This window comes from Eptatretus burgeri, chromosome 18, assembly GCF_056783735.1.
Source record: "Eptatretus burgeri isolate ZD-2024b chromosome 18, Ebu_testis_v1, whole genome shotgun sequence".
Taxonomy (NCBI): domain Eukaryota; kingdom Metazoa; phylum Chordata; class Myxini; order Myxiniformes; family Myxinidae; genus Eptatretus; species Eptatretus burgeri.
This window is the reverse complement of record NC_140978.1, coordinates 33,512,714-33,540,343: the sequence shown is the minus strand read 5'-3', so window position 1 is coordinate 33,540,343 and position 27,630 is coordinate 33,512,714. Positions and strand designations below refer to the sequence as shown.

The window sequence follows — 27,630 nt, the reverse complement described above, 5'->3', positions numbered from 1 at the left end:
TTCCTCTTCCTTCAGACAGCCCCAACTTGCTCTCCAAACTATCTCACACCAATGGCATCCAAGGCCAACCCCACACATGGCTTCCTGACATCCTCTACTCTCGCAACCAACGTGTGGCTCTCAACAGAAATCTTTCACCTCCTCTTTCTGTAATGGCTGAATTGCCCCGATACAGTGTTCTGGAATCAGTGCTATACCTGATCTTTATCAACGATCTCTCTTACTCTGTGGAAAATCCCATTATCAATTTGCTGATGACTCCATCCTTTGCTGTGACATCCCTCATCCTTCACATTGGCAGGCTGTGGCCTCTTCCCTCTTTTCAGACCTTGATAAAATCATAAACTGGTCAAACACTTTGAATAAGTCTTTCAATCCTGAGAAATCTCACACTCTCATGATCCAATGGAGACCATACTTTGTACAAAGCGTCGGTCCTGCCATAGCAGTCTCCTGGGCTAATGGGCACAATTCTGGCTGGGCCACCATGCTGTCGCTTACTGTCGCTCTCTGTCTCTGTCTCTGTCTCTGTCTTTCTCTAAGGACCATCTGGCAAACCCTCCTCTCGACTTTCCTTGAGGAAGTTCAGTCATTCAAACTCCTGGGTCTCAATATTAGCCATGATCTTTCTTGGGCAAAACGCATTTCAAAGTTGGTCTCTAAAGCCAGCCGCTGACTGGGCATCCTCCGTGGTACAAAGACCTTCCTTAGCACACCTAAACTCCTATCCACCTGTAAGGCCTTCATCCACATCTTGATGGAACATTGCTCTCCCCTTTGGGCTGGTGTCCCTGCCTCAGACTTTGTTCAGCTTGACACCGTGTAAACCAAGGACTTCAAGATCATTGGAATCTCCAACGATGAAGCAGAGTCGAAGGGCCGATCACTTTTGCTATCGCAGAAAGATTGGTGGTCTCTCTGTCTTCTAACAACACTTCCTTTCTGGTCTTGCACCCTCTGTTCTTTCCATGCTTTGCCACTCCCCCAGGTTTCTGCAGGCATACATGGTCCACCATCAAGCCCCTTTTGGTTATACTCCTAAGTGGAGAATCACTGCTCACCTACATTGACATTTTCCTCTTTTTCCACCTGTGGAATCATTCTCTTCAACCACATTCTTCCCTCTAGGTCCTCAAAACAGTTATACACCACAATCTCAGATCACCCCCCCATCCAAAACCATGATCATTTTAACCTCTGTTCCTCCCACACTCTCTCCCTCCAATCTCAACTTCTTCCAAATTTACAGTTTCTCTTGTATCCTTCCTAAGAGTTTGCTTCTGTTTCCATTTGTTCACCCTCTGTATCCTCTCATTCCTCCCCACACCAATTGTTTGTCCAAGTCTCCCTCTATTTTGTCCTTCACACCCCACTGTTGGTGTTTCCCCCCCCCCTCTTTCTACTAGTCCTTTTGTTCTGTTGTGTCCTGATCAGCTCAGTGTTCTAGCACTTACATGAGCCTTGACTTTGTATACAAAAAACAATGTATTCTTATGATGTTTGACAATCAGCATTGCTTGGCCTGTTTGCTTCATCTACCCAAACATGTGACGGGATCCTAATTTCAAACGCTATATATATTTACTCTGTCCACTTTGTCATCACCTAATTTTCATTGATTTTAAGTTTCAGTCGTCAGTGTCCATCCTAACGTGCTTGACATAAACATAATACTGCATCCTGGATGTACAAACTCCTCCATGGAGCCTTTGACATGATAGAACAAATCAAAATCAACTGGTTTGCCAATTAAACACACTTGTTTACCAAGCCTCTTATATATTGTTCTCTGAAGACCCCTCCATGACCGAACACTCCGTACCTGCCCCTCGACCTTGAATGTCACACTCCCCGAGCCACAGTGCTGGACCCGACGCAGCATAAGCAGCGTTCAGAGATTGGATGTTTTCTACCGACATCGTACGACCGGCAGAGCCAACCGCTACAGTGGACCCTCCACTCCCAGTACGTCTGTGGCCCGCCCGCACAGAGCGGGGAGAGCGTGGAGAGCAGGGCACCGCCATCTCAGAGCTGCTCCCTTTTGAAGCTGAACGTGGTCTCCCATGCATCCTCTCCAGCCTCGTAGACTTTATGCAATCCGTGTCTTCAGCAGCGAAGGCGAAGTGCAGAGTACTGGACCCACGGCCAGGATAAAGACATTGTATGCAGAGATGTCTCCCTAAGAAGTAAAAAAAAAAACAATCGGACTTGGAGAAGCTGAGTCTCAAAAATTGAAGGAAAACTATGAGCGAACCTCTTGCCTCTCCACTCATATTTACACACAATCGGTTCATCCATTGTGATGCAATCAACAATAATGGTTCACATTCATTGAGCATAACTTGTCTATTTATTGATGAGATGGCTTCCATTTTACGGATGCAATTCTTCCTCTGCACTACATATACTCATCTGGTCTCAACATTTTATTTTGTAGTTTGCTTCCCAGCAAGGCCAAATCGTTCCAGCCCATTAAGGCTCGAATCGGCCTCGACTTTACAGGCTTTCATTCCGCAGACACCGTGTAGTCCATGTTTTAATTTGCTTAACTTTCCATTATGAGCTGCATTTGGTTGAAATAGTTATGGGACATGACAAATTCACTTTGGACATATTCGTTGAGGTCATGTCGCAACGCATGCCGAAACAAATCAAATATCATGAGCGATTATGTTTACACCAATGAAAAGAGGATGTATCCTGTATTCAATGCATCTACATAATTTATTAGTCACACGGAAATGGAGGAACCAGAATTGTATTGTGAGAGAGATGCCACAGACGGACGCTGCAGCAGAGCGTGGAGCCATTAATAACCTGGCGTGCCGTGTATAATCAGATGGTACAAGCAAAGTATCAAGGTCAACAACAGAGGGCATTTGTTGGTGGTTAGAAAAGTCCAACACGGTGAGTCGTTTCACACCTAAAAAAAAAAAATGAGTGGAGGTGGGGAGAGGGGATGGGACCAGGGACTTGAGGTTCCGAGCAATTAGCGACCTGTGAGATGTACTACAACTTATCGGTATAAATATAAGAACATGAAACCCCCAGGTTGAACGCACTGTGAGTAAGGATACAACATGGCTAAAAAAAATTCTGCACATCAGCTGAAAATAACAACAGCACAGCAACTCGATCACCTTTAGGTTCTTACAAATCCTACCGAGACTGCTGACCTTGCAAATGAGGAAACCCACCTGAACGATGTACACCCTTGGACCCCCTTTTGGATCCTCACTCATTTGCAATGAGTGTGGAGTTCTCTCTTCTCATTAAGTCTGAAATCTTTACTCTTCTCCCATTAACCCCTCAATTACTTAGTAATCCGAGCAGTATTTATGAAATATTTCATCCCATTCATGGTAGTCCTAATTAATATATATTACTAATGATGTATGCTTACGCATTGTGTAAGCTTTCTGGATGAACCGTGTTTCCCCATTGTCTCGGGTTGCTCACCTGCATGTGATTTTTCATTTATTGGCTGCTCTTATTGGCTGCCCTTAGAGCACCCTTATTCTGGACATTTCCATCTGTCTGTCTGTCCACGAAACTTTGGTCAAGCCTTGGGGCTAAACCACTCAACCGATTCCAATGAAATTTGGTAGGTAGGAGCAATATTTATGGGAATCGTATGCTTTCGAATATGGGACCCCGGGCCCAAGCAACGGCATAGCAACGGCCCTTTAAAGTGGTCAAAAAATCGAAAAAAAAAATCAAAAAAATAAATCGAAAAATAGAAGCTTAGAGTTCTGTGCGATATCTATCTCGCTCCCTTCATGCCAATTTGCAGCCCTAACAAAAAATATTTGTAGGAGATAGGTTTTGGGCGAGTACATGTCGAACATTTCAGAAACGGGTAATTGCGAATATCTCTAAGAGAAAGAGTCTGATTTTGATGAAACTTGGGTGAAATGTGTACAATGTGGCTAGCATGTACATAAAAATGAATGGTTGCTATGCACACCTCCGTTGCTTAGCAACAGCTAAAATACTTTATCGTACATGGTACACTTATTGTGGACTATACAAAAAAATCAATACTTCCGAAACTGGACCTCCGAGGGACCTGTTTTTTTTGTGCCCAAGGAGAATGTCTTACAACATCATATAAAAAAATAAAATCTTTAGTGAATAGATAAATGGAATTACCAGGGCTGCCATTTGTTAGAGTCTCTTTGGAAACATGCCTGAAATTTCACAAGGCGGGTTTCTGGGCGCAAACTAAGAGGGCTGTGATAATCATATTTATTGTGTTAAATTGATTGATAGCATGTACATGAATATTGGCGAGTCGCGTCGGCCAGCTTTCCATCCAGAGCGAGCAGCCATGTCGCCTACCGGCTTGTTTGTTTTCTTCTTTTTCCTTTTTCCTTCATTTATATTTTCATTTATGGATGCTTTCCAACGGTTCTGTGATTTTTCCTGATGTATCGGATTCGATGTTCATCGTCACACAAAATGACCGTGCTTCCCCATTGTCTTGGATCGCTCACCCACATTTTTTTCATTTTTTTTTTCTTCATTTATTTATAATCTCATTTATGGACATTGTCCGACAATTCTGTGATTTTTTTTCCCCAGTGTACTGGTTTCAGTGTCCATCGGCACGCAAAAATCCTTCTACATCACCCAGAAGGTACCGATCTTTAATATCAGTCAGTCAGTCAGTCAGTCAATGAGTCAGTGGGTAGAACGAGCTTTATACATTCGATAATAATTCATAAGGACAAAAAAATCCTGGCAATTTATCTGAGTAGTTGTGGGATGATGGAGCAAATTACTGGTAATGATAATTGTGAATGTTGTGTACTGTCATAACATGTTGGTAACAAGGTCAATTCAGGCCTCCGCACCCGAACCACTCACCCCAGCCCCCCCTTCCTTCCCTCTTGCAAATATAGTCTCAAATATAAAGGTCTAAACATCTTGACTCATCTCATCAATGAATAGGCAGGCAACGTTACACGATATAAAACAATGACAACGAGCAAAGGCAACACTCTCTGATCGTTGATCATTTTGTCGTGAAATGAACCTTTGTTCCCGCTATCCTGACCAAATGCAATATCTCCTGCATGGATCAAGTGTACCCAAGGTATGCCACACCAACTACTTGGAATTTTTCCCTGATAATACACCACCGCTGTGTACTCCTGTGTTGTGTGCCTCCAACAGAGGGATCAGATCGAATATGTGCTTAATATTTCAAATGTATTCCACATTAATGCTTACAGGCTGCTTCAAATTCCCAATGAATCCATACATTAGACTCCCATTGAGTTCTCCCACAGGCTAATGCAAGTCAATCGACTTTGTTTTTGACAAATAATCCCATTTAACGATGCTGGGTGATTGTTAAATGAAGAGGCTCGAAATCAAATAGTGAGTTTAAATAAGGATGACAGGATGGCCAAGATGTACACACACTCACCTCTAAGCTGTCTAGCCTGGGTTCGAATCCTCACAGACCTATAAACTGCCATCCTGGTGTTTCACAGGCATGGTGATTGATCAATGCCGTCCATCGGATGGACTTTCATCTGGGCATCCTGTCTGCCGGCATTAGTTTGTAGATGTTAAAGATCCTGCGGTGTCATTCGCGAAGAGTACGTGAGCAATCGCTGGCACCATGAACAGATTACAAATACCTGCCCTAACCTACAAATGGCACTGCATCAGCGGCACAGTCACATCCTCAGACAATGATGCTACCCTGCAGCTTTGTGCTGCATAAGAAAGAAGAAGCAGCAGTTTAATATGGCTTTTCTAGGACAGCAAAAGCATGAAATCATATGAACACTCTGCTTTACCCACCGCAACCACACCTCAATTTTACCTCCATTCTTCCTGACACCTTTCTGCTCCAGTTACGCCCTGTCGACAACCTCATGTACAACGTAAATCATTCAGAGTCAGCATCCTGAACACTGAGGATTTTCCGCAGAAGACAAGAAACATAAAATACCGAAGAGACAAAAAGCGATGGTGGTTTAAGGCTCAAAGATAGTGCGTGGAATCAGCACATATAAAGTGCTGCTATATAGTGCTGGACCAAAGCTTATGCTTATACGAGGTTCCTGGCAGCAACGGGCCTGGCATTAGGCTTACGATGACTGCGCCTTGGCAGCAAGCATGGCCCTTTTAGATGACCCATGAGGAAGGATGAAAATTGCTCAGCTCAAGTCGTTCCACCTGGACACACACGCACTCCTCCAGCTGTGCCAATCCAATTATTCAAAATAGCAAAAACGAAATATCCAGTTCTCAAGCTGTGCCAAGGATGACGGCAGTTATGAACCCACTTCTCCATTAATATCACCGGCCTTTAATCTTCGACAATGGGACGTCGCCATCGAGGCAATTGAGCACAACAAAGTCACCATGAAATCGTCTGCAAGGTCATGATGGATGTTGGCATCGAACTTGAATAGTCACCGCACAGTAGGTTGGCAACAAGTGCTCGGGTAATTAATGTAAGACAGGAAATTAGTGTTTTTACCATAGTACCGCCCCAAAAAAAGTGTGAAGTGTTGACAAATACATTGGAAAAATCCACAATGTTCAAAGGCTCGTACGTGCACAACAGCCAGCTGAGAATCCGTACGTTGGGTCGGAGTGGAACACGCTTCTGACTGTTCGATGAAGACGTCAGATGCCGCACATTTTTGTCCCCAAGGTCACAGTGTTTTAAAGACACTCGCACGACGAGCTGGATTTGGAGTCACCGTGCGGCCTCAGGCACGGCTAACATTTACAAAACGCACGACAGTTGTGGGGAAGGCCACGCTTCGTGCTGAGACTGAGAAATTCTCGACAATGAAATGTGAAGATACAGGTGCAGAATCAGAAGGCTTGTACCCGATTCAAAAGCCATGCCTGCCTGGAAAAAAAAAACAAAACAAAAAAAACAAAAGCCCTTTCTGCTAAATGCTGTGTACAAACTGTTTTCATTCCATATTTATGATTTGAAAGCCACAAGGAGCAGGGGTCGGCATACATTGATCGCTCGCAAACAATCTGCATAAACAGCGGATCCTTATAATAAATAGGTCAGGGTTTATTTTAAGGAAATTTTAGAACTGCACAAATCTTTGAGGCAGGTGCCATGGCCCAGTGTTTGAGATTCTCTGAGTCTGAGAAGCATTTGTAATGGCTATTTTTTTTTTTTAAACATTTTATAGATTTTAAGTTCCTTTGTATCCTTCGACAAGGGACACAACACAGGATGGCTCACTGGAGTCTATAAAATTAGTATCATTAGTTAAAAGTATAACCGTAAATATCCAAGTGCATACAAAACGCGCAGAAATTTGGAACAGCCTTCCTAACTACTCAATGTGTCATTATAAATTATATTATAAATTTTAGTACTGCACAAAATTGGATTTAGAACTGCACAAGTCGGGGTCTACTGCACGTTAAAATCAACCCTGAAACAGGTGTGTTCAATTTACCTCGGATAGTTTTGGAGCCGCGGTATTTTATTCCTCGAGAAGTAGATGAATCGATTCAATAATTATTATATCTCCCACTGCTTCCATTCAAGGAGCTATCATGTTTTCCATTGCTCAAGTTGAGGCTGATGGTAGAGTTCCATGAGATGGGGGTAGAGGGTCCAGAGATTGGATAGACAAGGCACAAATAAGGTCATATAGAAAAAGGTCAGCGGTGTGTATGGGAAGCTATAAGGTGGTGATGGACTGCAGTCTTGAAGGACTCGATCACTAGAGGGAAGAGCAGGATGTGAGAAACAAAAGGAGGAACTTCCATTGACCAGGGAACAGGGGACGACGTTACGAAGCGTAGACATCGGTAGGGTAACAACATTTTCTAATTTAAATGTAGCTATTCCAGTACAGCAATGTGGTATGTATTGCTAAGTGAATTGCTGAGTGCTGGTATCCCAGCCTAGATGATAGATTCCATGCTGATTTTACTGGTAAGCGTCTAAAAGATGCTCTGATCGAAATTAGCCAAACACAGCAAGCCCTCGGAACTCCATGACTGAAGAAATGTTGTTAGTGAAAGCATGTTGGACTGAAATTCAATTCTGAATGCGACGAAGATTACATGCGATTTTGACATCCACTAAATAATGCTGGTGGACGGGTCTTCCAGCTTAACGTCCTTCCGATGGACAGTCTATAGCTGGGTTCAAACCCAAGCTGGACAGCTCAGGAACAAGTGCAGTCATACATCGAGGCAATTAATAAATCAATAGATTAATGATAACAATAGTAATGGTTGTTAAACAAGTCACTAACTGATAAGTCTGGAAAACAAAGACCTTCGCTATTCATCGTACATACTGGTGGAGACATTTTGAGACAAATGGTGCAATTATTCTATTGGACATTGGATGGCTGGAGCAGGATGCCCGTTGGAAATATCCATTTATTACATACGCTTGGTAGAAGGTGTGGAGGAGGGCAGAAAATTGAAATCGAGAAAAGAAAGAATAGGGTAGAGGGTGACGGAGTGGGAGTGGTACCGAGGTGTAGGATGGGCTAGGGGCTAACAGAAAGGATTTTGGGGGGAATGTGGGAGGGAGAATCAGATGTGGGGAAAATGGGAGGGAAGAGGTAAAAAAAAGTCACCATTTTGTGTGTACAATGAATAGGTAGCCTCTGAGAGTGCATGCAGTATTCACACAAATAGGTTTTTTTTCATGGATGAAGGTATGGGGGGGGGGAGTCAAGGACTTGGGGTCACATTTTACATTACACAGATTTTCTACAGGTCCTTGCTACAAAATAATAATAATACATCAAAACTTCATCAAAATAATAATAATACATCAAAATAATAATAATACATCAAAAAAAGAGAATAAAGATTTGCAAAGCGATAGAAAGAAGAACAAACACCAGCAGATACACTGAGTAATGAAATACAACACATGGTAATACGATCACTTGGATATTGTGTGATGTTCATTTGAAATAGTGTAGAATTCCCGAAAATTATTGTGAACGAAGCAGCAAACAAGCACCAGCACGCATATGTACGGGGTCGTGCATTCAGGCTTGTTGAAGGTAAAACACAGCGGGAGAGCAGAAGCTGTGCAATGACTCAAACACCACACTTAAGGTGAAGTTTTTAAAAGTTTTTAAGTGAAAACAATATTACGAATAATTTGTATGACCGTTATCCGTGCATTGACCCAATGTTTCACTCAAACAGTAGCAGTAACATACTCTCATCATAACATCATGAATGTGCATCATGGACCAAACCCTACTTCAGGTGGGGATATTGGTGGTGTCACCTGAACTCCTGGAGGATCATTATCTGGGGAACCCAGCTTCAAATCCCATTTATCATTAGTCTTCGTCCATTGCTTACTAATATCCTTGGAATCCTTGTGCAAGTACATTGATGTCCACCAATGACTTTCAAAACATGCACAAGCTCCACAAATCATCTTAAGGCACTGTAATTATAATACGAGCTTTTAAAGGCGTCATAATATTACACAATTGGCTATTGTAATTCGTGTGCACGAGGATTCCAGTGGTTTTTGCACACGTTTCGAAAACATTGCAAAGATAATTGGCTCCTTGCACCTTGAGCCTTCAAATTACACACAAGTGGCCAAAGCCCCGGTTCCCACATGCAAACGGCGCCATAAGCATTTCGAGCTGGAATCGTGGCTCCACATGTAAAGATCATTGTCGCTGACATGATCAAATGCGTTATTGCTCAAGCCCACACCACAGGAAGGATGTCGAGTGATCAAGATTACATCAGTCGACGACAAACCCATTATGACGTCATAATCGCTTGGGTCAAAGGCTCGTGAGACGAACACGCACGAAGTCTCGGCACGACTTGTAAGTGGAAACAGCGTGGAAGTACCCCCGAACTGTGAGAGCACAAGCTGCGATGAGAATGAGAATTCCAACCCGACCAGTGCATCACAACCGATACCCCGGCACGCCACGGGGTTCAGAGACCGACGGGGACGACAGCACCTGCCAACGCCTGGCAAATTAGTCTGAAATATGGAGTCGCATAATTTGCCATCACGGTGCGTCCCCCGGCAATTAACCAAACGTCTCAGAGCTGACGGAAAGCGCACCTGATGAGACGTCATTTAGGGAAACACGCTTTCGCAAATCGTGTCGTTCACAGCGTGATCCACGGGAGGGGACATCGTTGACCCCCGAAGGTCCTCGGGCAAGGACCGATTGCGCAAAGGCGCAACGATTGCGTAAAAACGGGCTTTTACGCAATTTATTCGGATCCGTCCCGACTTGGGACACGCGGACTTCGCACGGCTTTGGTGCTCCTGCCGACCCGTGCTTGAGGAAAGGCTGCCCACCATCGCTCTCATGGTTCCTCCTCGGCAGAACCACCATCACTCGCGATACGGTCTCCGTGGGAGAATACCTCCCAGCGGGTCCTCACGGTAATCGACACATTCGTGCCCCTGCTATGTAGGGCGAACGGAGCGAAAAACGTCCCACTCCCCCACACTCCCTCCCCTCCTCCCTCCACACATGCACAGAAAACGCAATAAGAGGACAAGCAGATAAATACCCTCCTGCGGAGACCGTCGCTCCTCCTCTCGTAAAGGGACGCAGCGCGGGATGACAAACCGCTCGGGCTGCTAATCAAGATGTCCCGCCTTACATCGGTCCCGCTCCGGAGCTCCGCGTCCCCTCCACACGGTCTGGCCCCGCACGGACAGTACGAGCGGTCGGGATGCTTCGAGGGACTTCGTGCGTGCGGATCAGCGCAGTGAACACGATCGGCCCGCACTGATTGCGCACGCCCATCCACCGGCGGCGTCTCGGCCGCCCTCGCTCATTGGTTCCCTCCGACTGGAAGCGCATCTTCGCCGATCCCATTGGTTTCCACGTGACCCACTTAACGCAATGCTTTCCTTAAACCGAGTACGGTCGTGCGAAAGTGCCCGGTTCGAATCTGGAAGCCGCTCGGATCGATGTATGACCGCAACTCTGCGGAAGCGGGAAGATGCTTACGAACCAGGAGGGCTCAGGGGATGCCTCTTCATTTCCAAACTAATGCGGACGTCAGATTGGTGTTATATTTAAATTAAAAAAATAACAATAATCACTGTCCGATTGTGATTTCAGGGCCGTAGAGGAGGTTAAAGATCAGGCAGAGGAGGCACATCAAATCCTTGAGACGGAACGAGGAAATTGGTCAAGCTCCCTCCCACATTCCCACTCTTTGTGACAGGTACTGGTACTGTGGGATACCGAAGATCCCAAGAGTAGCCAACGACCACGTATCAGCCTAAGCGGCGGTATGCTCAACGATGCCGCACCCCTGCTGTCAACCACAACGCCATTGCGTCGGGATTCGAACGGAGGATTAATGAATTAATAAATTATTTTTATTATTAATAAATAATTTTGTTTCATGCATCTTCCTCTTCTTCATTTCCCGACAGCTGCGGCTGCGAGTTCCCTGGACGGGTTTAAAACAATTCCATTCGCTTCGTTTTGTGTCAAATAGAACGATTAGATCGCTTTGTGCCTCGAACGTCTTGCTCGAGGACAGGTGCATCATGAACACGATTTCATGGCACTTTAATACCTGCAGTTGTTAAAAAAAATATATTGTACCCACAACAATCTCCCTTCAGTGGAGCTTGTAAGTTCCTTCTTAATTCTTAATGATAATTTCCTTTAGTTCACGTCTCATTCACACCTGTAACGATGGATGTTCAAAACACATGCCCATTCCACTTGCCCACCTGATCTCTAAATGTGCACCACCTGCCGGGGGAACTCGAGCCTCAGTTTCCAACAAATTTAGATCCAGGTACGAGTCAACTTGATTTGTCCCAAAGACACAAACAGCACCGAGTTTGTGGGACTAAACTAAAGTGGGAATAGAAAATTTGTGTTGGAGTCCTTTTCATGGCAAAGGAAAAGCTCGTTCACACTTTAGGGGACAATTCAATCCCAGCAGATACATTTCATGGATACACCTATTGCATTGGATCCATCCCAAATTCCCAAACCGGTAGGTAGTGGTGGAATTGTATTAAGAATTGTATCAAGATTGGGTTATTTAGGGTTTGGCAAACCATCATGGAGATTGACGTTTGAAGATGTGGAGTGAATTATCCCGGGAGTGCACCACAGCAATGACGGGCCAAATTCCCTTTAAATTCCTTCTTTAACATCAGTTTCTCTCCAGTCGTTTTTTTTTTCTTTTCTATCCTTTTCAGATGTACACACACACATACAAAAATACTCTAGTAGAGGAGGGTGGTTGGGGTGAGTTGTGCTCTTAATTTAAACCTGTGTACCCCCAGCAAGGATGCAAAATTTGGGGAAGATTGATCCAAGAGTGTGGAATTGTATATAAATCAATCAAAAGGCTTCACACTGACACACACACACACACACACACACACACACACACACACACACACACACACACACACACACACACACACACACACACACACACACACACCACTCATCGTCATGGATCGATAGTTCGAGGCTTGCCACGATGGGACGCACTTTGGTTCCTCCCGAACGACCGATCCTGAGTCCGCCGGGAACAGATAACTCCGTGCACGAGCAGGTTGCTAAGGAACCACGAACGCCAATTAGCACGGCCAATCCGGGCGGGGTTACACTACTTCACGTGATACCTTACCTGTGGACGGCCGGCAAATCGGGGTCAGTGCCCTCAGCGCATACTCGGATTACTGCCGAGCGTTACAGTGATTGTGCATTGACTGACAAAGCAAACAAGAACAAGAAGCGAATACTTCGATATCGCGCGGCTGTGGGCAGTAAAAGTCGAGGTTAAGAATGATGAATCAAGTAACAGAAGACACAGGACAGAATAGCCAATTATATAACAGCACAATGTCACCGCGCTATAAAAAACGGATGTGCAAAAAAAAAAAAAACCAATGAAGAACGAGAGTTACAACGCTACGCGTCACCAACTCACGGAAAAGGAAGATTATCACTTCCTGCTAAGAAAATCAACTTCCGGCGTCACACAGAAAACGACTCAGCACAAAAAATGTCGCTCTTCCGCATTAACCCCGCCCACAATTCACCCAGCAATCTCCGCCCACAATCCACCCGGCAATCTCCGCCCACAATCCACCCGGCAATCTCCGCCCACAATCCACCCGGCAATCTCCGCCCACAATCCACCCGGCAATCTCCGCCCACAATCCACCCGACAATCTCCGCCCACATCACACCCAATAAGTGTGAAAGAAGACGCAGGAGAGAATAGCCAATTATATAACAGCTCGATGTCGCCGCCCTGTAATAAAAAGAGCAATTAGAGATTGTAGACCCTCGCCAGAACTGCTTTTGTGTGGCGTTTGTGTACAGGTATTTTACATAATTAATGAGACATAATTACAACGGCCACTTTATAACTGCTGGCAATGATAACCGAGTACCAAGATGTCCAGCTTTGATTGAACACCTGACCATGACCCAGGACGTTTTTCATTATTATTCAATTGAATTCAATTCAACTCAAATGGAACACCAAATAGGTACAAGTCCTGCATTGGAGTAATCAGAAGGAACCCAAACAAGCAAAAAGCAAAGATGAAGTCATCAGGAAGAACTTTAATAGGATTCATATTTAAGCTGCTACTCCTCTACCCCCAAACCTATCCAAGTGAGCCTTATTCAAAAATAAATAAATAAATAAATAAAATAAATCAAAATGAACCCAGATCAAAAAAAAAAATTCTGATGCCAGACCATGTGTCTGATCAGGTTGAAATTAAAAACCTGTATTCCCCATTACCACTAGATCATAACTGAAGTTTCCCATCGATTGATTCAGCGGTTTCAGAGAGAACCTTATTTAATTTTTTTTTTCAATCCAATATGGACACCAAACCATGTGACCTATCAATTATTCCTTAACAAACCTGAACACCCAAAGCTTGGGGAACATTTTTGAGAAGTTTCCCCTCGATCTGTCCAGCCGTTCTAGAGAAGATTTTTTTTAAATCGGTTTTAGGGTAAATCCAATATGGCTGCCCAACCATGTGACCTATGACCTCATATGTGAGAAGTTTTTGTTCCTCATGGTCAGGCGGTCATATTTGTAAAGGTTCGCCTCGATCTGTTCAGTCACTTCAAAGAAGACTTTTGAAGGTTTTTTTTTTTTTTTAACAATGTGGCTGCCGAATCACATGACCGATGACGTCACCACTTTTTTTTTTCTGTGGACAATTTTATCCCGAGATGACCTTGAATTTTTCCTGATCATATGTAGCATTCTACATCTGCAATTATGACATAATTTAATAATAATAAAAAAATTAATCATACATATTCCCCATGAGGAGTACTTGCCATGTGCCAAGTTTCAATTTTTTCCCTTGGTGCGGTTTCAGAGATACAGAGGTCCAAATTTTTTCCGTTTTTCAAACACGGCTGACACGCCGCGTGACCTATGACATCATACTTATCATCAAAACATTCCACATAAGTCGTTGCACCAATGGTGAAAATTTCGTCTCAATCCGACAAGCAGTTGCGGAGAAAAACACGAAAGTTCTGTGCGGACAAACAAACACACAAATGGACCCAAATGCAATACCCTCTCCTTGGGCGAGAGTAATTATTGGGGTAGCACTACCGTATAACCTTACTTGTGCACTGCATTGAACCAATACAGGAAAAGACAACCAAGACAGATGGGTTAGCAAGCAATGCACAGATGGATGGAACACGGAAAGGAACCCCGCACGACCGAGGGATCACCAAATGGCTGCGGGATTGAAGAGAAGACCAATGGGGTGAAGGAAGGATTTTTGAAAGTTTGTTTGATTGCGGCGAGATTATTGGTGGACCATTGAAACAGACCGATGAGGTAACGGAGTTGATTGAAAGTAACAAAGGAATTGAACAGAACTTTGATGTGAAGGAGGAAAGATTGAAAGTAACAGAAGGATTGAAAAGAAGGATAATGTTAAGGAATAAAGATTGAAAGTAATAGAAAGGGAGGGGAGAACACATTACACATAACAAACATAGCCAAGCCAACGCATGCCCCCCCACCCCCCCAAACAGCCCTTTGACAAGGAACCAAGGACTATCTATAAAAAGACTAATCAAACTGGAATAGCACTCGGTAGAGCACATACCTCCAACACGTAATGCCTGATCCACTAGAACATATCGGGCCCAATACATGTTTGAAATATCATGCTATACAGTACTGTATCAGTTTTGGCCCAATCTCTCAATGGGGAAGAATCACTTGAAAAATTAAATAATTCTCGTGTCCAGATCCGGAATCGGATCTTCACCAAAATCGAATCAATTCTTCCTTTTTGCACACCCAACCTGTCCACCAAGTCTTATCCGAATACGTCCACAACTTTTTGAGATATCGTGCTATATATCAGTTTCACCCTATCTCTCAATCGTGAAGAATCACTGAAAGAATGATCAGATCCGGATCCGCATCCGTATCTTCACCAAAATTGAATCAATTCTTCCATGTCACAAACACAACGTGTCAACCACGTTTCATCTGAATCCATTCACAACTTTTTGAGATATCGTGCTCTACGAGTATATCGTTTTTGGCCCAAATTGCTCAATGGTGAAGAATCACTTTTAAAATTATCAGATCCGGATCTGGATTCGGATCTTCACCAAAATCTAATCAGTTCGTCCTTGTCACACACCCAACCTGTCCACAATATTTCATCCAATCTGTCCACAACTTTTTGAGATATCCTGCACACAAACAACCAACCAAGAAGAAGACGTCCAGCAGAGCATGATACTTGCAAAATCAATAAAACAAATTTGACGTCAAAAATAATTGGTGGTTGAATTCAATGACCAAATAGGCAACTCCTCTTCAAATTTCAAGTGAATCGGATGAAAATTGAGGATTTTAGAAACACCACCTTAGTTGTTGATGTTGAGCCTATTTTGATCTTTTGGTCCATGTTGACGTTAAAATAAATTGGTTGGTTGAACTCACTGACGTGAAATATAAATCCTCTTCAAATTTCATGTCAATCGGATGAAAATTGAGTGCATACCTCTGCCAGGTGGAACAGTTCACGTTTTGTATCCCACTGATGGGCTGAATCTGAACCAAAATCCAATCCGCTTGTTCTTGTCACCTATTCAACTCATCCATCTTGTTTTGTCATAACTCGTCCACAACTTTTTGAGATATAGTGATATATTTAGTTTTTTTGCCCTGTCTATCAATTTTAGAAATTAGGTCTGTGTTGATATTTGGACCTTAAAATTCATTCGGAGTTGAATTCAGTGACCTGACATGAAAATGCTCTTCAAATTTCAAGTCAATCGGATGAAAATTGAGGATTTAAAATTTTTTGGGCCCAAATTGGCCTTTTGACCTATTTTGACCTTTTGGCCTATGTTTACCTTAAAACTAATAGGTGGCTGAATTCAGTTACCTGATATGCAAATGCTCTTCAAATTTCAAGTTAATTGGATTGAAATTGAGGATTTTAGAAAATTTGGCCCAAATTGACCTATGTTTAACTCAAACTTAGTTGGTGGTTGAATTCAGTGAACTGATATGCCAATGCTCTTCAAATTTCAAGTTAATGGGATTAACCCTCTAGAGCCCCAGGAGTTATTTTTTTGTTCACCCAGAACATTTTGTGGGCTCCAGAGGGTTAAGATTGATGTTTTTAGATAATTTGGCCTATGTTGACCTGTTGGTCTAAGTTTACCTCAAAATTAGCAGGTTGTTGAATTCAGCGACCTGATAAGCAAATGGTCTTCAAATTTAAAGTCAATTGGATGAAAATTGACAATTTTAGAAACAATTTGAAAATTTGGCTCATTTTGGGTTGACCTTATGGCTGATGTTGACCTTTTGACCTAAGATAACCTTAACTGTAATAGGTGGTTAAATTTACTGACCTGATGTGCAAATCCTGTTCAAATGTCCAGTCAATTGGATGAAATTTGAGGATTTTAGAAAATTCGGCTCAAATTGGACTCTTGGCATATCTAGCCTTTTTTGATCAACCAAATTTTACGAAACTTCAATGCGGGACTGTCGCAGTGTCGGTGACATTAATGTCTGAAAATTTAAGAATGTTCGGTTGAGCGGTTTTGACTGGAGGCGATCGGACAGACAAGCACACAAACAAACAAAAAAACAAACAAATGGAGGCGATAAATATACTGTACTTGTCAGAAACAAAATCGACGAACCAATATACTTGAAAATTCTTCAATTTTGCAAGTAATAAACAAACAGACAAAGGGGTGAAACCCTAACCTCCTTCACTTTTGGTGGTAGAAGTAATAACTGATCCTCGGATCACCTACGTGCCCATGTATGCTCTCCACCTGGAGTAAGTTTTCCAAAACCATAACAATATATATATATATATATATATATATATATATATATATATATATATATATATATATATATATATATATATATATATATATATATATATTGTTACGGTGTCGGTGCGTCGGCCACAAGCCGACTGCTCTGACAGAGCCGAAAGTCGAGTCGGCACGACCGATCGCCCGGAATATAGATCGCCGCCCGGATAACTCCGAGGCTGACGGCAAGAACCGAAATACGCCAATGGGCAGATCACGTGGGGTAGGGTCGATTGCCAATCTTCAATTTACCTAAATACCCACGTGATCCAACTACCGGGGTATTCCACCCTCGATAGAGCTCGTACAGAACAAGCCGCTTAAGCGAGCCTGTCCCGTGCACGATTCCGAGCGGCTTAATCGCCGAGAACCGTCGGTCCAAATGTCCCCCTTTTACGGCAAACCAACCACTTTCCAACTCCCAACACACGAAATGCTCAGTCAATGAAAGAATCGACGCGACGAGCTGAAAACATTTAACAATTGGGGTATTTATTAATAATAATGGGGAACTAGGGAAGCATGTAAGAGCAGATCTATGCCAACTATACGAAATGCAATCATTTACAGCACACAAAGCACTTAACAGTTTCGTACTTATTAGACGGGCCCACGGACACACGTACACACGGACACACGTACACATGCACACACGTACACACGCACACACGTACACGTACACGCGCACACACGTACACACGCACGCACACGCACACACGTATGCACGCACGCACACACACACGCACGCACACACGCACACGCACACACGCACGCACACACACGCACACACGTAGGCACGCACACGCACACACGCACGCGCGCACACGCACACACACGCGCGCACACATGCACACACGCACGCACACGCACACACACGCGCACACACGCGCGCACACACGCACGCACACACACACACGCACGCACACACACGCACGCACACACTCACACACACACACACACACACACACACACACACACACGCACACACGCGCACACACACACTCCCAATAAATGGTGGCTGATGCCTTTAATGATGGACTCCAGCTCGGAGGACAGATGAGCTGGAACCCAGAACCTATCTCGAACCTCTCCACCTCGTGTGGTCTTCAAGTTGTTCGGACCCGGGCTCCAGCGAGAGCGAGCCGGATCTAAGACCAAAAAAAAAAATGTTGCATTGGCGTAACGGGTCACTGAAAAATAGGGTAGGTCGGTCGGGATCTTTTTTTTTTTTTTTCCCTAATAAATCCCTCCCAAAATCTCCCCCGGCTCGAGTACCACCCTTTTTGTCGGCGGGTTCTGTCCGAAACACTTCCGGGTTTTTGCGATCGCGATCGCAATCTACAAGATACTTGAAAACGATAGCAAAACAGCAAAATAGCAATAAAATAGGGTCGGCAAAATTTTTCGATAGCAAAAAAACAAAAAAAAATGTAGGGTCGGCGGAATTTTTAGGGTCGGGCGGGTTACGCCAATGCAACATTTTTTTTTTTTGGCCTAATCACCGTGAGCCGCGATCCTTCCTGAGCTCCCGCGAATCCTCTCGCGCTTCTCAACACGTGCTGGTGAGACGAGGCGCCGATCCTTCCCGTCGATGTGTCGCTTCCCCGAGGAGCCACCTCCACCATGAGGCCGATGAGTCGCACCAAGCCGGGAACCAAGCGGAGAACAAAGAGCTCCACGAACCAAGAACTCCGAGCCGAGCAACCAACTCAACTCTCTTCGACGAACCAAGCCAGAGCCCAAAAAGTGAACCGAGCCAAGCAGAACCCAAAGGCCTGCTAAAAGCCAAGCCGAAGCAAAAAGCTCTCCAAAAAGCCCAAGCCAGAGCAGAAGGCCTTCAAAAAGCCTTCAAAAAGCCTCCTCCCCAACCCAAGCCAAGCAGAACCCGAAGGTCCACTACTGAAAGCCCGCCCGAACAAAGCAGAGGATCCCTTCTTTATTCTTATCGGCCCCCTCCCCCACTCTCCCCCACTCCCAGCGTGAGTCATGCCCTCGTGCTCCGTTCCCCGCTCAACCACGGGTGGGAGGGAGTTGTTGACGTCATGAATCACGGAATGGGAGGGCTCTTCTTCCTCTTCGCAGAAGAAGGGGGAGGGGCATCTCCATTGTGTTATGATCGCTCCATAACCATACCTGCCAACGTTTTTTGAAGGGAGAGTGGTAGGCTGTCGTCGCACGAGTCCCTGTGGGGGGAACGGGGGCATGTGCCCCCGGAAATTTTTCAAAAAAATTAAGCAAAATGGTGCAATCTCCTGTATTTTGAGACCACAGTTCGCTGAAATATATCAACATATTTTTTAGAGTGAAAAAGAGAAAACTTAACATGTTTGATCTACTCACCAATGTTTATTTTTCTAAGACATCATGATCATCAGTCACGTTTCCATAAATTACTCACTGTCCAAGCTCCACATGTTTGTGCCCATCCATACATGTACACAAGAGTTTACATAAACTCACCGATACATCTTGATGAATGAAATGACTGGCCACTCTGATTTCATAACATATTTACAGTTTACCTCACGCGAAGCCTTCATACACGAGCTCTGTTGTCCAGCTTGGTTTAAACTCGTTGACCCAGCGTGGGGGTGGTTTTTTCTTTTCTGGTGTTTGCATTGTTGTCGAGCACTGAAGCCATGAGTCCTCTCTGGTAACTGCAGTCTTTGATCAGGAATGGAAAATGGCGCGTTGTCTGGAAATGAATGCCCGCTGTTTCCTGTCGTCACATTTGATTGGGCATGCTTAGTTTGGAAGCAATAACCAATCGCTAAAGAGATAAGAAATCAAGGTCAGGCACGAGTTGTGTGGAATGTGGAAGCAGCCGCGTGTAATACGATCTTGGCAGTGAGAAACGAACGCAAAACTGAAAAAAACACAACCATTTTTTTTTTCCGATAATTTCCAAATGCAGTTTGTCTGACTAATAAAATCGGTAGGCTGCCGCGCAAATCGGTAGGGTTGGCAGGTATGCACAACTATTAAATTGAATCGCACAGCGCACTTAATCGATTTGTGCCCATTAAACAATGGAAGGTGAGCTATCTGGGGAACAAGTATTAAGGCCTAAGTCACATTTGCCATGGCGGCCGTGGGGTCTCCAAAATCTACGGGCATTAGCAATTATAGGGTGGCCGCAGTATTTCCACGGTCACACAATGTAGCAGTCACATGTTTTTATTTTTTGGGGAGCCGCACGGCGTATTTAGAAATTGTGGAGACCGAAAACGTGGGGTTGCCGTCCGGTCTTTGATTTGATGTCGCATGGTGACCTTAAGGGGGCCCTGCGGCGGCCATAGAATTTAAGGCAGACGCAAGGTGCCCGCAAGGCGACCACAGGGCGACCACAGGGGGGCCCTAAGGCGAACGTGCGGCCAGACGGACGGTAACAAGTGGGTATATATACCAGTTCTTTTTTTTTTTACCAGTTTTTTGTTTCGACTTGTCGAATTGCTACGGCGAACGTAGAAATAAAAAAAAAATTATAACTCCGCGTTATAATTCCACAGTTACCCCTACGGCCTGTAAAAGATAGCCAAACGGCGTAGGGCCCCCAGAGGCCACCACAGAAACTCTGCGGCCGCCCCACGTTTCTATCAATTCAGAGGGTGTACGGCCGCCGTACCCACACCGTAGAGCAAATGTGACTTCGGCTTTATCGACATAACTGTCTAAAGGAACCTTAATGTTGGGTGCAATCGAATTACCAAATTCGTAAAAAAAAAAATATATATATATATATATATATATATATATATATATATATATATATATATATATATATATATATATATATATATATATATATATATATATATATATATATATATATATATATATATATATATATATATATATATATATATATATATATATATATATATATATATACACACACACACACTTCTGGCCTGGTTGGGATGAGTCCACATTTACATTCAATTTATCTTCCTCATAAAATGATTAATGTTTTATATATTTTAAAATTTTGGGTTGCATGCACTAGCCCAGAGACAAGTCACTTACTCACCTTGGAATCACTATCATGGCTTGAGCAGTTATTGAGTTAAGTTGGGCTACAGTTTTACATTGGTTTTAGAGGGGAAGAAGTACAAATTGGGGATTTAGCGACTTGTCGTTGTGGTACTTTTGAGATGTATTCTGGCATCTTTTAAAGTCTTGGTAGTTCAGAAAACGCTCGAGAATAAAAGGTTTGGCTTTTTATGAACTCCATCACCGAAGGTGAAGGAGGTTATGTTTTCACCCCTTTCTGTCTGTCTATCTCTCTGTTTGTGTACCGGATAGCTCTAAAAGTTGTGGACGGATCCATCTGAAATTTTCTGGACAGGTTCGGTGTGCGACAAGGACGAATTGATGAGATTTTATTGAAAATCCGGATCCGGATACGGCTACGAGAATTTTTTAAGTGATTCTTCACCATTGAGAGGGCCAAAAACGACATATGGCACGGTATCTCAAAAGGTTGGGGACAGATTCGGAAGAAACTTAGTGAACAGGTTGGGTGTGTGACAAGGACGAATCGATTCGATTTTGGTGGATATCCAAAACCGGATCTGGATAGAGAATTTTTCTTTTTAAAGTGATTCTTCACCATTGAGAGATTGGACTAAAACGATATGGTACTGTATAGCATGATATTTGAAAAATGTAATGGCCGGATATGTTCTCGTGGATCAGGCATTATGTTGTGGAGGTATGCACTCCACTGAGTACCTTTCTAGTTGCTTATGACTTCACTCTTTGTAAGCATATTATTGTATACACATTTGAATGGCAGCCATTTTATCACCCATATCATCCCTCCACATGGAGTACGACCATACTCAGTGATAGATTGGATAAGACTATAAGGGAGCTGACAGAATGGCCTTGCAGTACGCACACTCACCTCTAAGCTGTCAAGCCTGGGTTTGAATCCTGCCCCTGCAATAAACTGTCATCCCGGTGTTCCACAGGTAGGATGATTCATCAATGTGAGTGCAGTCCCTCGGATTGACGTTAAACTGGCATCCCATCTGTAGGCATTAGTTGATGTACCTGAGAGATGCCGGTGTCCTTCGCGGAGAGTTGGTGAGCTATCACCATCACCCTCAACAAATTCCAAATTCCTGCCCCAACTACTAAGTCGAATGTCAGGCCTGACCAGCCGGTTCATGGAAGACTTGGGCCAAAAACTTCCCCCGACAAACTGGTTCACTCTAGGGAAGAGAACATACATATCAAAGCTGACTTCCAGAGGCAGCTGCAGGCTGGGCAACCTCCAAAATGCCATGTCCTTCATTGGTAACCTTTAACTTCTCACAGACTGCAAAGCTATTCTTTGTGGTTCATTATATTACTTCTTTCTCCAAAGGGATGGTGTCACCACTTCATATCGCCCCTGTCTTTACTGGATGCTATTGACTCCAAAGCACTCAACACCAGAGAACTTTCTCATTAATAACCAGAAGTACACAACCTGCTGCTGTCTCATCACTGACAGGTCATTGGCCTTTCTTTTCTACCAACTGTCCTCAGGTATTCATGCTCTTTCACCCTTCCATCATGAACCTGGATTTTGTCTGTTAAAGGTCACACACATTTTTCCGGTAATCCTCTCCTTGTGAAAGGCAATATCCAAATTCACTGCACACATCAACTATTTTGTCCTCCAGTTCTCCAAATTGTGGAACTGCATTCCTGAGTCTGTTCAATCCCACTCTTCCTTCCAAGACGTCATGTTTACAGTACAACACAATCTCAGATCATCCTGGAGTACTGCTCTCTCTCTCTCCTCTGGACTGGTGCTCCCACTCACACCTTGCTCAGCTTGATGCCATGGAAACCAAGGCCTGCAGTATTATTGGAATGTCCCACGATGAAGCTGAGTCGATGGACCTATCACTTTCCAATCGCAGAGAGGTCGGTGGTTTCTCTGTCTTCCACCACCTCCTTTCTGGTCTTGCACTCTCTGCTCTCCCCCATGTATTGGCAAGGCACTATGTTTCCTTCCCTCTTCTCTTTCGTCATGTTTGCTCATATTCTTGTTGTGTCCTCATGTTGTCCCATCGCTCCACTACCAGTCCGTGTCACCTCACTCTTCCATAAACCCAGATTTGTGCACAAAATAAAACTGAAAACAATCCCTTTGACGCACCAGGTTCTATTCGTGAAAAAAGTAAGGAACTCCAACCAAAGGAAGAAGAAGAAGAAGAAGAAGAAGAAGAAGAAGAAGAAGAAGAAGAAGAAGAAGAAGAAGAAGAAGAAGAAGAAGAAGAAGAAGAAGAAGAAGAGGAAGAAGAAGAAACACTCTGCATCTTCAGATGCATATATGGCTGCCAAGGCAGTTTTTCCTTGGCTGGAGGGGCCAATCCTGGATGGGTCGCCACTCTGACACAGGATACTTGAATCGCTCATTCTTCCCAGCAAGCTGGTACTCATTCTGCAAACCTTGGAAGGATTCTTGGGTGAATCAACCCACCCGGTGTTATGTAAACAGCGCAACAAGGGCGCAAACTCAAGACCCTAAGATCTTAAGCCAGCCACCTTAACCAATAAATCAACTGCAGGCTTCACCAAAAGAGGAGAAGCAGATTTCAATCACACAATGTTTGTTACATTGACAGCTCCACCAAGAGCAGAAACTCCACAAATGAGTAGAATGTTTTAATGGAATTGTCATTCAGGGATGACAATAAATTAGCCATTGAAGGACATCCCAAAGGTCCTCAAACCAAATATCTGTCACACACCTCAAATCATCCACCAACGATTTTGTCATCAGTGAAATATGCACTTTCATCTTGAAAACATCCAATTAATACAGAACTGTCAGGTGGATGTAATCTGTGACTCTTCTTGAATATCCACTGGAGTCACATAATCTAAGAGTGGACCGAAGGAACATCTCCTCATCCCATCACAAGTTGAATACACACCTGATTCCACTACAGCATCACTTTCTTGGACATACCACATGATAACTGGTTTATTAGTGACGACTCCAGACTGAGGTCCACTTACTGGGTGGTCTTTTGTACCGTGCCAGTGTCGAGGGGTTAAAGTTGACTTGCAAATTGACTTTTCTGCGAGTTAAACAATCATTTAGTGACTGACAGACACACCAAGTGTATCTTTCTCTAAAATAATCACTAAACGAGTCTACCCGTTACAGCGGTACTCAGAAAAAAAAGCAGGGCCCCACGAAATTTCCGCATCATGTAAACCGTGACTTAAAGTCATCAAACCCTCCACAAAGCCTCAATGCAGTCTCCCAACTCTGTCTCCTCTCCTCTTCCTTTCTCCTTTATTTCTTCCACCATCATTCCCCTTCTGGCGAAACTACCTAAATCCAAGATCACTGCTCACCTCCATTTATTCGTTCCTCTTCTGTCCCACCTGTGGAATCAACTTCCACATTCTCTTCAATCTCATTCTTCTCTTCAGGTCTTCAAGACAGCTGTTCATCACCATCTCAGATCGTCCCCAATCCAAAGCCATGATCTTTTTTACCCTCGTTAACCCAACGCAATCCCTCCTCCTTCCAGATTTCCAGTTTTCCCTCCTTGGAGTTTCCCTCTGCATCCATCTTGTCCATCCCATGCATCCTTTCCTGCCCCCAATTCATCCCCACACCCATTGTTTGTCAATCTCTCCCTCTATTTTGGCCTTCAATTCCACTGCTGGTGTTTCCCTCCTCTCTCTGCGGTTCCTTTTACATCCTGTTTTGCATCCTGTTTTTGTCTGTTACTGTATGTCCTGATCCGTTCAGTGTTCTAACTCTTCCACGGCCTTGACTATGAACACAGAAAAAAAAACCCAAGTCCTCAACCCCCCACCCAACCCCAAGTACTCATCCCCAGACCCAATATTAACTTTTTTAATCCCTTGTAGTATCAATATGCATTTCCTTCAAGACTATTTTCTATTTTCTGCATGGGTTGTACTCAAAACACCTTTATTTCATGATAGACGTCACATTGTTCAGTCTTCAAATGTACTGTACATAAAAACCATCCCTTTCTTTAGGTGGTGTACAGACAACAGACCGCTCCTGAAAAAAAAAACTGTGGTTATGTACATGATATAATGCACACATAGATAATACATCATCGTTATATCGCTCGGATAGATTCCAATTTCACTTACCCATCGGCTGGCACCAAACGCCTGAAGCCTGAGGCCAATACATACTGTGGTCTACAGAACCAAAATGGTGGATGCACGATTTTCCTGGTAAAATTGTGGGTAGAGTCATGCCAGCTGTGCAGCCAATGGGTTTTGACCGGAAGGCTTCAGACATGCGCAGCCACATAGACAGACGGCTTAATTACATTAATACATGAAATGATTTATCCTCATTTCCCTCTCTTGAAGACTACTTTCCTTTCGACCGAATTTCATTGTGAAAGATCTTTTTGAACAACTCAACAATTAGATTCCCAACCAATTCGACTGCATCTTTCCCTTTCCGTGCGTTGCAACGGACTAGTGTCGTGCGGCTCCCTGTAATAATCACACGATCAACCAGTTAAAGCCTCGCTTTGGCATAACAGTTAGGGTGGCTGGATTAAGTTCTTAAGGGTCTTGAGTTTAAGGCCCTGTCACTCAGTCGAATTAACATCAGGCAGGTTGACTCGATCAGTTTGCCATCCTTCTGAGGTTGGTGAAATGAGTACCAGGTGGGCATTGCATCAGCGGCACAGCAATGCCCCCAGAAAATGATGCGGCCAAACAGCCACATGCTGCATATGAATAAATAAATAAAAATCCACCAATTATAATAAATACTTCAACACTGTACCATTTACAAGGAGGTGGAGGAGTTCAAAAAATCCGGTCAAAAATGATTGGTCCCATTGTCTTTATTTGCCAAGAATCTTATCAACCGCTATGTGTGTGATGTTTTGTTGATATGAAAAGGAAATAACGTTGACACAAGGACACTCGTGTTTTATTCCAAGAGAGAGGAGGGCATACAATGTGGACTAATCGTACTTTGTTATACTCTGTTAGGAGATGAAGATAAAAGCCTTAACAGAGACCCTCATCATCATGATCATGTGCCATGCCCGATGCAGAGCGTTCGTTCTGCCAAGGAAATTTACTAAACTACAATCCTGGTCGGGTCGCCACTCCGACTCAGAATGCCAGGGAAGGAATTTGTATTGATGATTCATCCTGTCTGCGAAACACCAGGACAAGAGTTTACAGACGGATGAAGATTCAAACCCAGGCTTGAATGTGCTACCTCTTGAAAGTGTTTGAATGTGTTCGAAAGTGTTATGGTCGAGTGCGCTACCTCTCAGCTCTCCTCTCACACAGGTGTATTGGAATATTTCCCAGGGAACATCGAGACCATCAATCTTAAATATGATATCTGCGTTTTTAACTCTGCAGTCACGGTTTCCTTGTTTGAAGGTGTAAGTAACACTTGTTCATGAAGGATTAGGCTCCAAAGAAAGCCTCCCGAATCAACAGTTGCAAACTTTCTGAGCGAGGATTCGAGCAACTTGAATACCGTTGAAGGAAGACAATGGCTTTCTTGGACAGGTACCTACATCTGGCCGGGAAAAAAATTAAAACATGATGATTAATTGTCGATTTATTATGCCCAAGTCGTAACCAAATCCCACTTGTAAATGCTTCAACACTTGCATTTGTCGATCACATTACGGAATACTCGTATTGAATTTTTCACGGACGACCTTAACCTTTCAAACTTTGCAGGATTCATTTAAAATCAGGTTCTCGAGATTGCTGGATGCCTACTTTTGCTCTTGTTTACATTGTGTGATGGTCTTTGGCCTGGCGGGATGCTCTGGCGCGCACTCTCATCGAAGCCATCTCTAGCCTGAGTTTGAATTTCGACCCAGCATATAAACTGTCATCGCAGTGTTTCATCAATGTGTCCTCTCTGTCAGCATTAGTTGGTGGACAGTTTTCACCGGCACCCTCAACAAATTACACAAATTCCTGCCCAAATCGCCTTCGGTTGAACGTCAGGCCTGGCCACCAGGTTCGTGAAAGACTCCCGACGGACCCCACGAGAAAGTGGAATGATTGGGGCCGTTAAAAACTAGTACTAGTAGTAGTCGTAGTAGGAATAGGAGTAGTTGTGTATTGAAATGTAGCTCCTCAAAAACAATACATTATTATAGAATATGTCACAGAACACAAAAGATTAATCAATGATAGTGGATACCCGAGTTAAATTCCATCAATAATTTTTTGTGTT

At 43.7% G+C, this 27,630-nt stretch overlaps 1 protein-coding gene and 1 pseudogene across 4 annotated transcripts in view; both read right to left on the bottom strand.

Moving 5' to 3' along the window:
• The window catches only part of LOC147008855 (uncharacterized), an 8,040-nt pseudogene extending 7,551 nt beyond the window's left edge, over positions 1–489 (bottom strand).
• LOC147008854 (ERC protein 2-like) overlaps positions 1–10,811 on the bottom strand; it is a 498,963-nt gene extending 488,152 nt beyond the window's left edge. For 3 of the 4 annotated variants that reach the window (XM_085864633.1, XM_085864635.1, XM_085864634.1), the window contains exons 1-2: positions 10,546–10,810; positions 1,823–2,179 (exon numbers count right to left, since the gene is read on the bottom strand). In XM_085864633.1, the coding sequence (XP_085720759.1) occupies positions 1,823–2,069 (247 nt within the window). In that variant the 5' untranslated portion in view covers positions 2,070–2,179; positions 10,546–10,810. Of the gene's footprint in view, positions 1–1,822; positions 2,180–10,545 lie in introns of all 4 variants that reach the window. The other variant, XM_085864636.1, reaches the window with a different exon arrangement.
• Between the last annotated feature and the right edge of the window lie 16,819 nt (positions 10,812–27,630).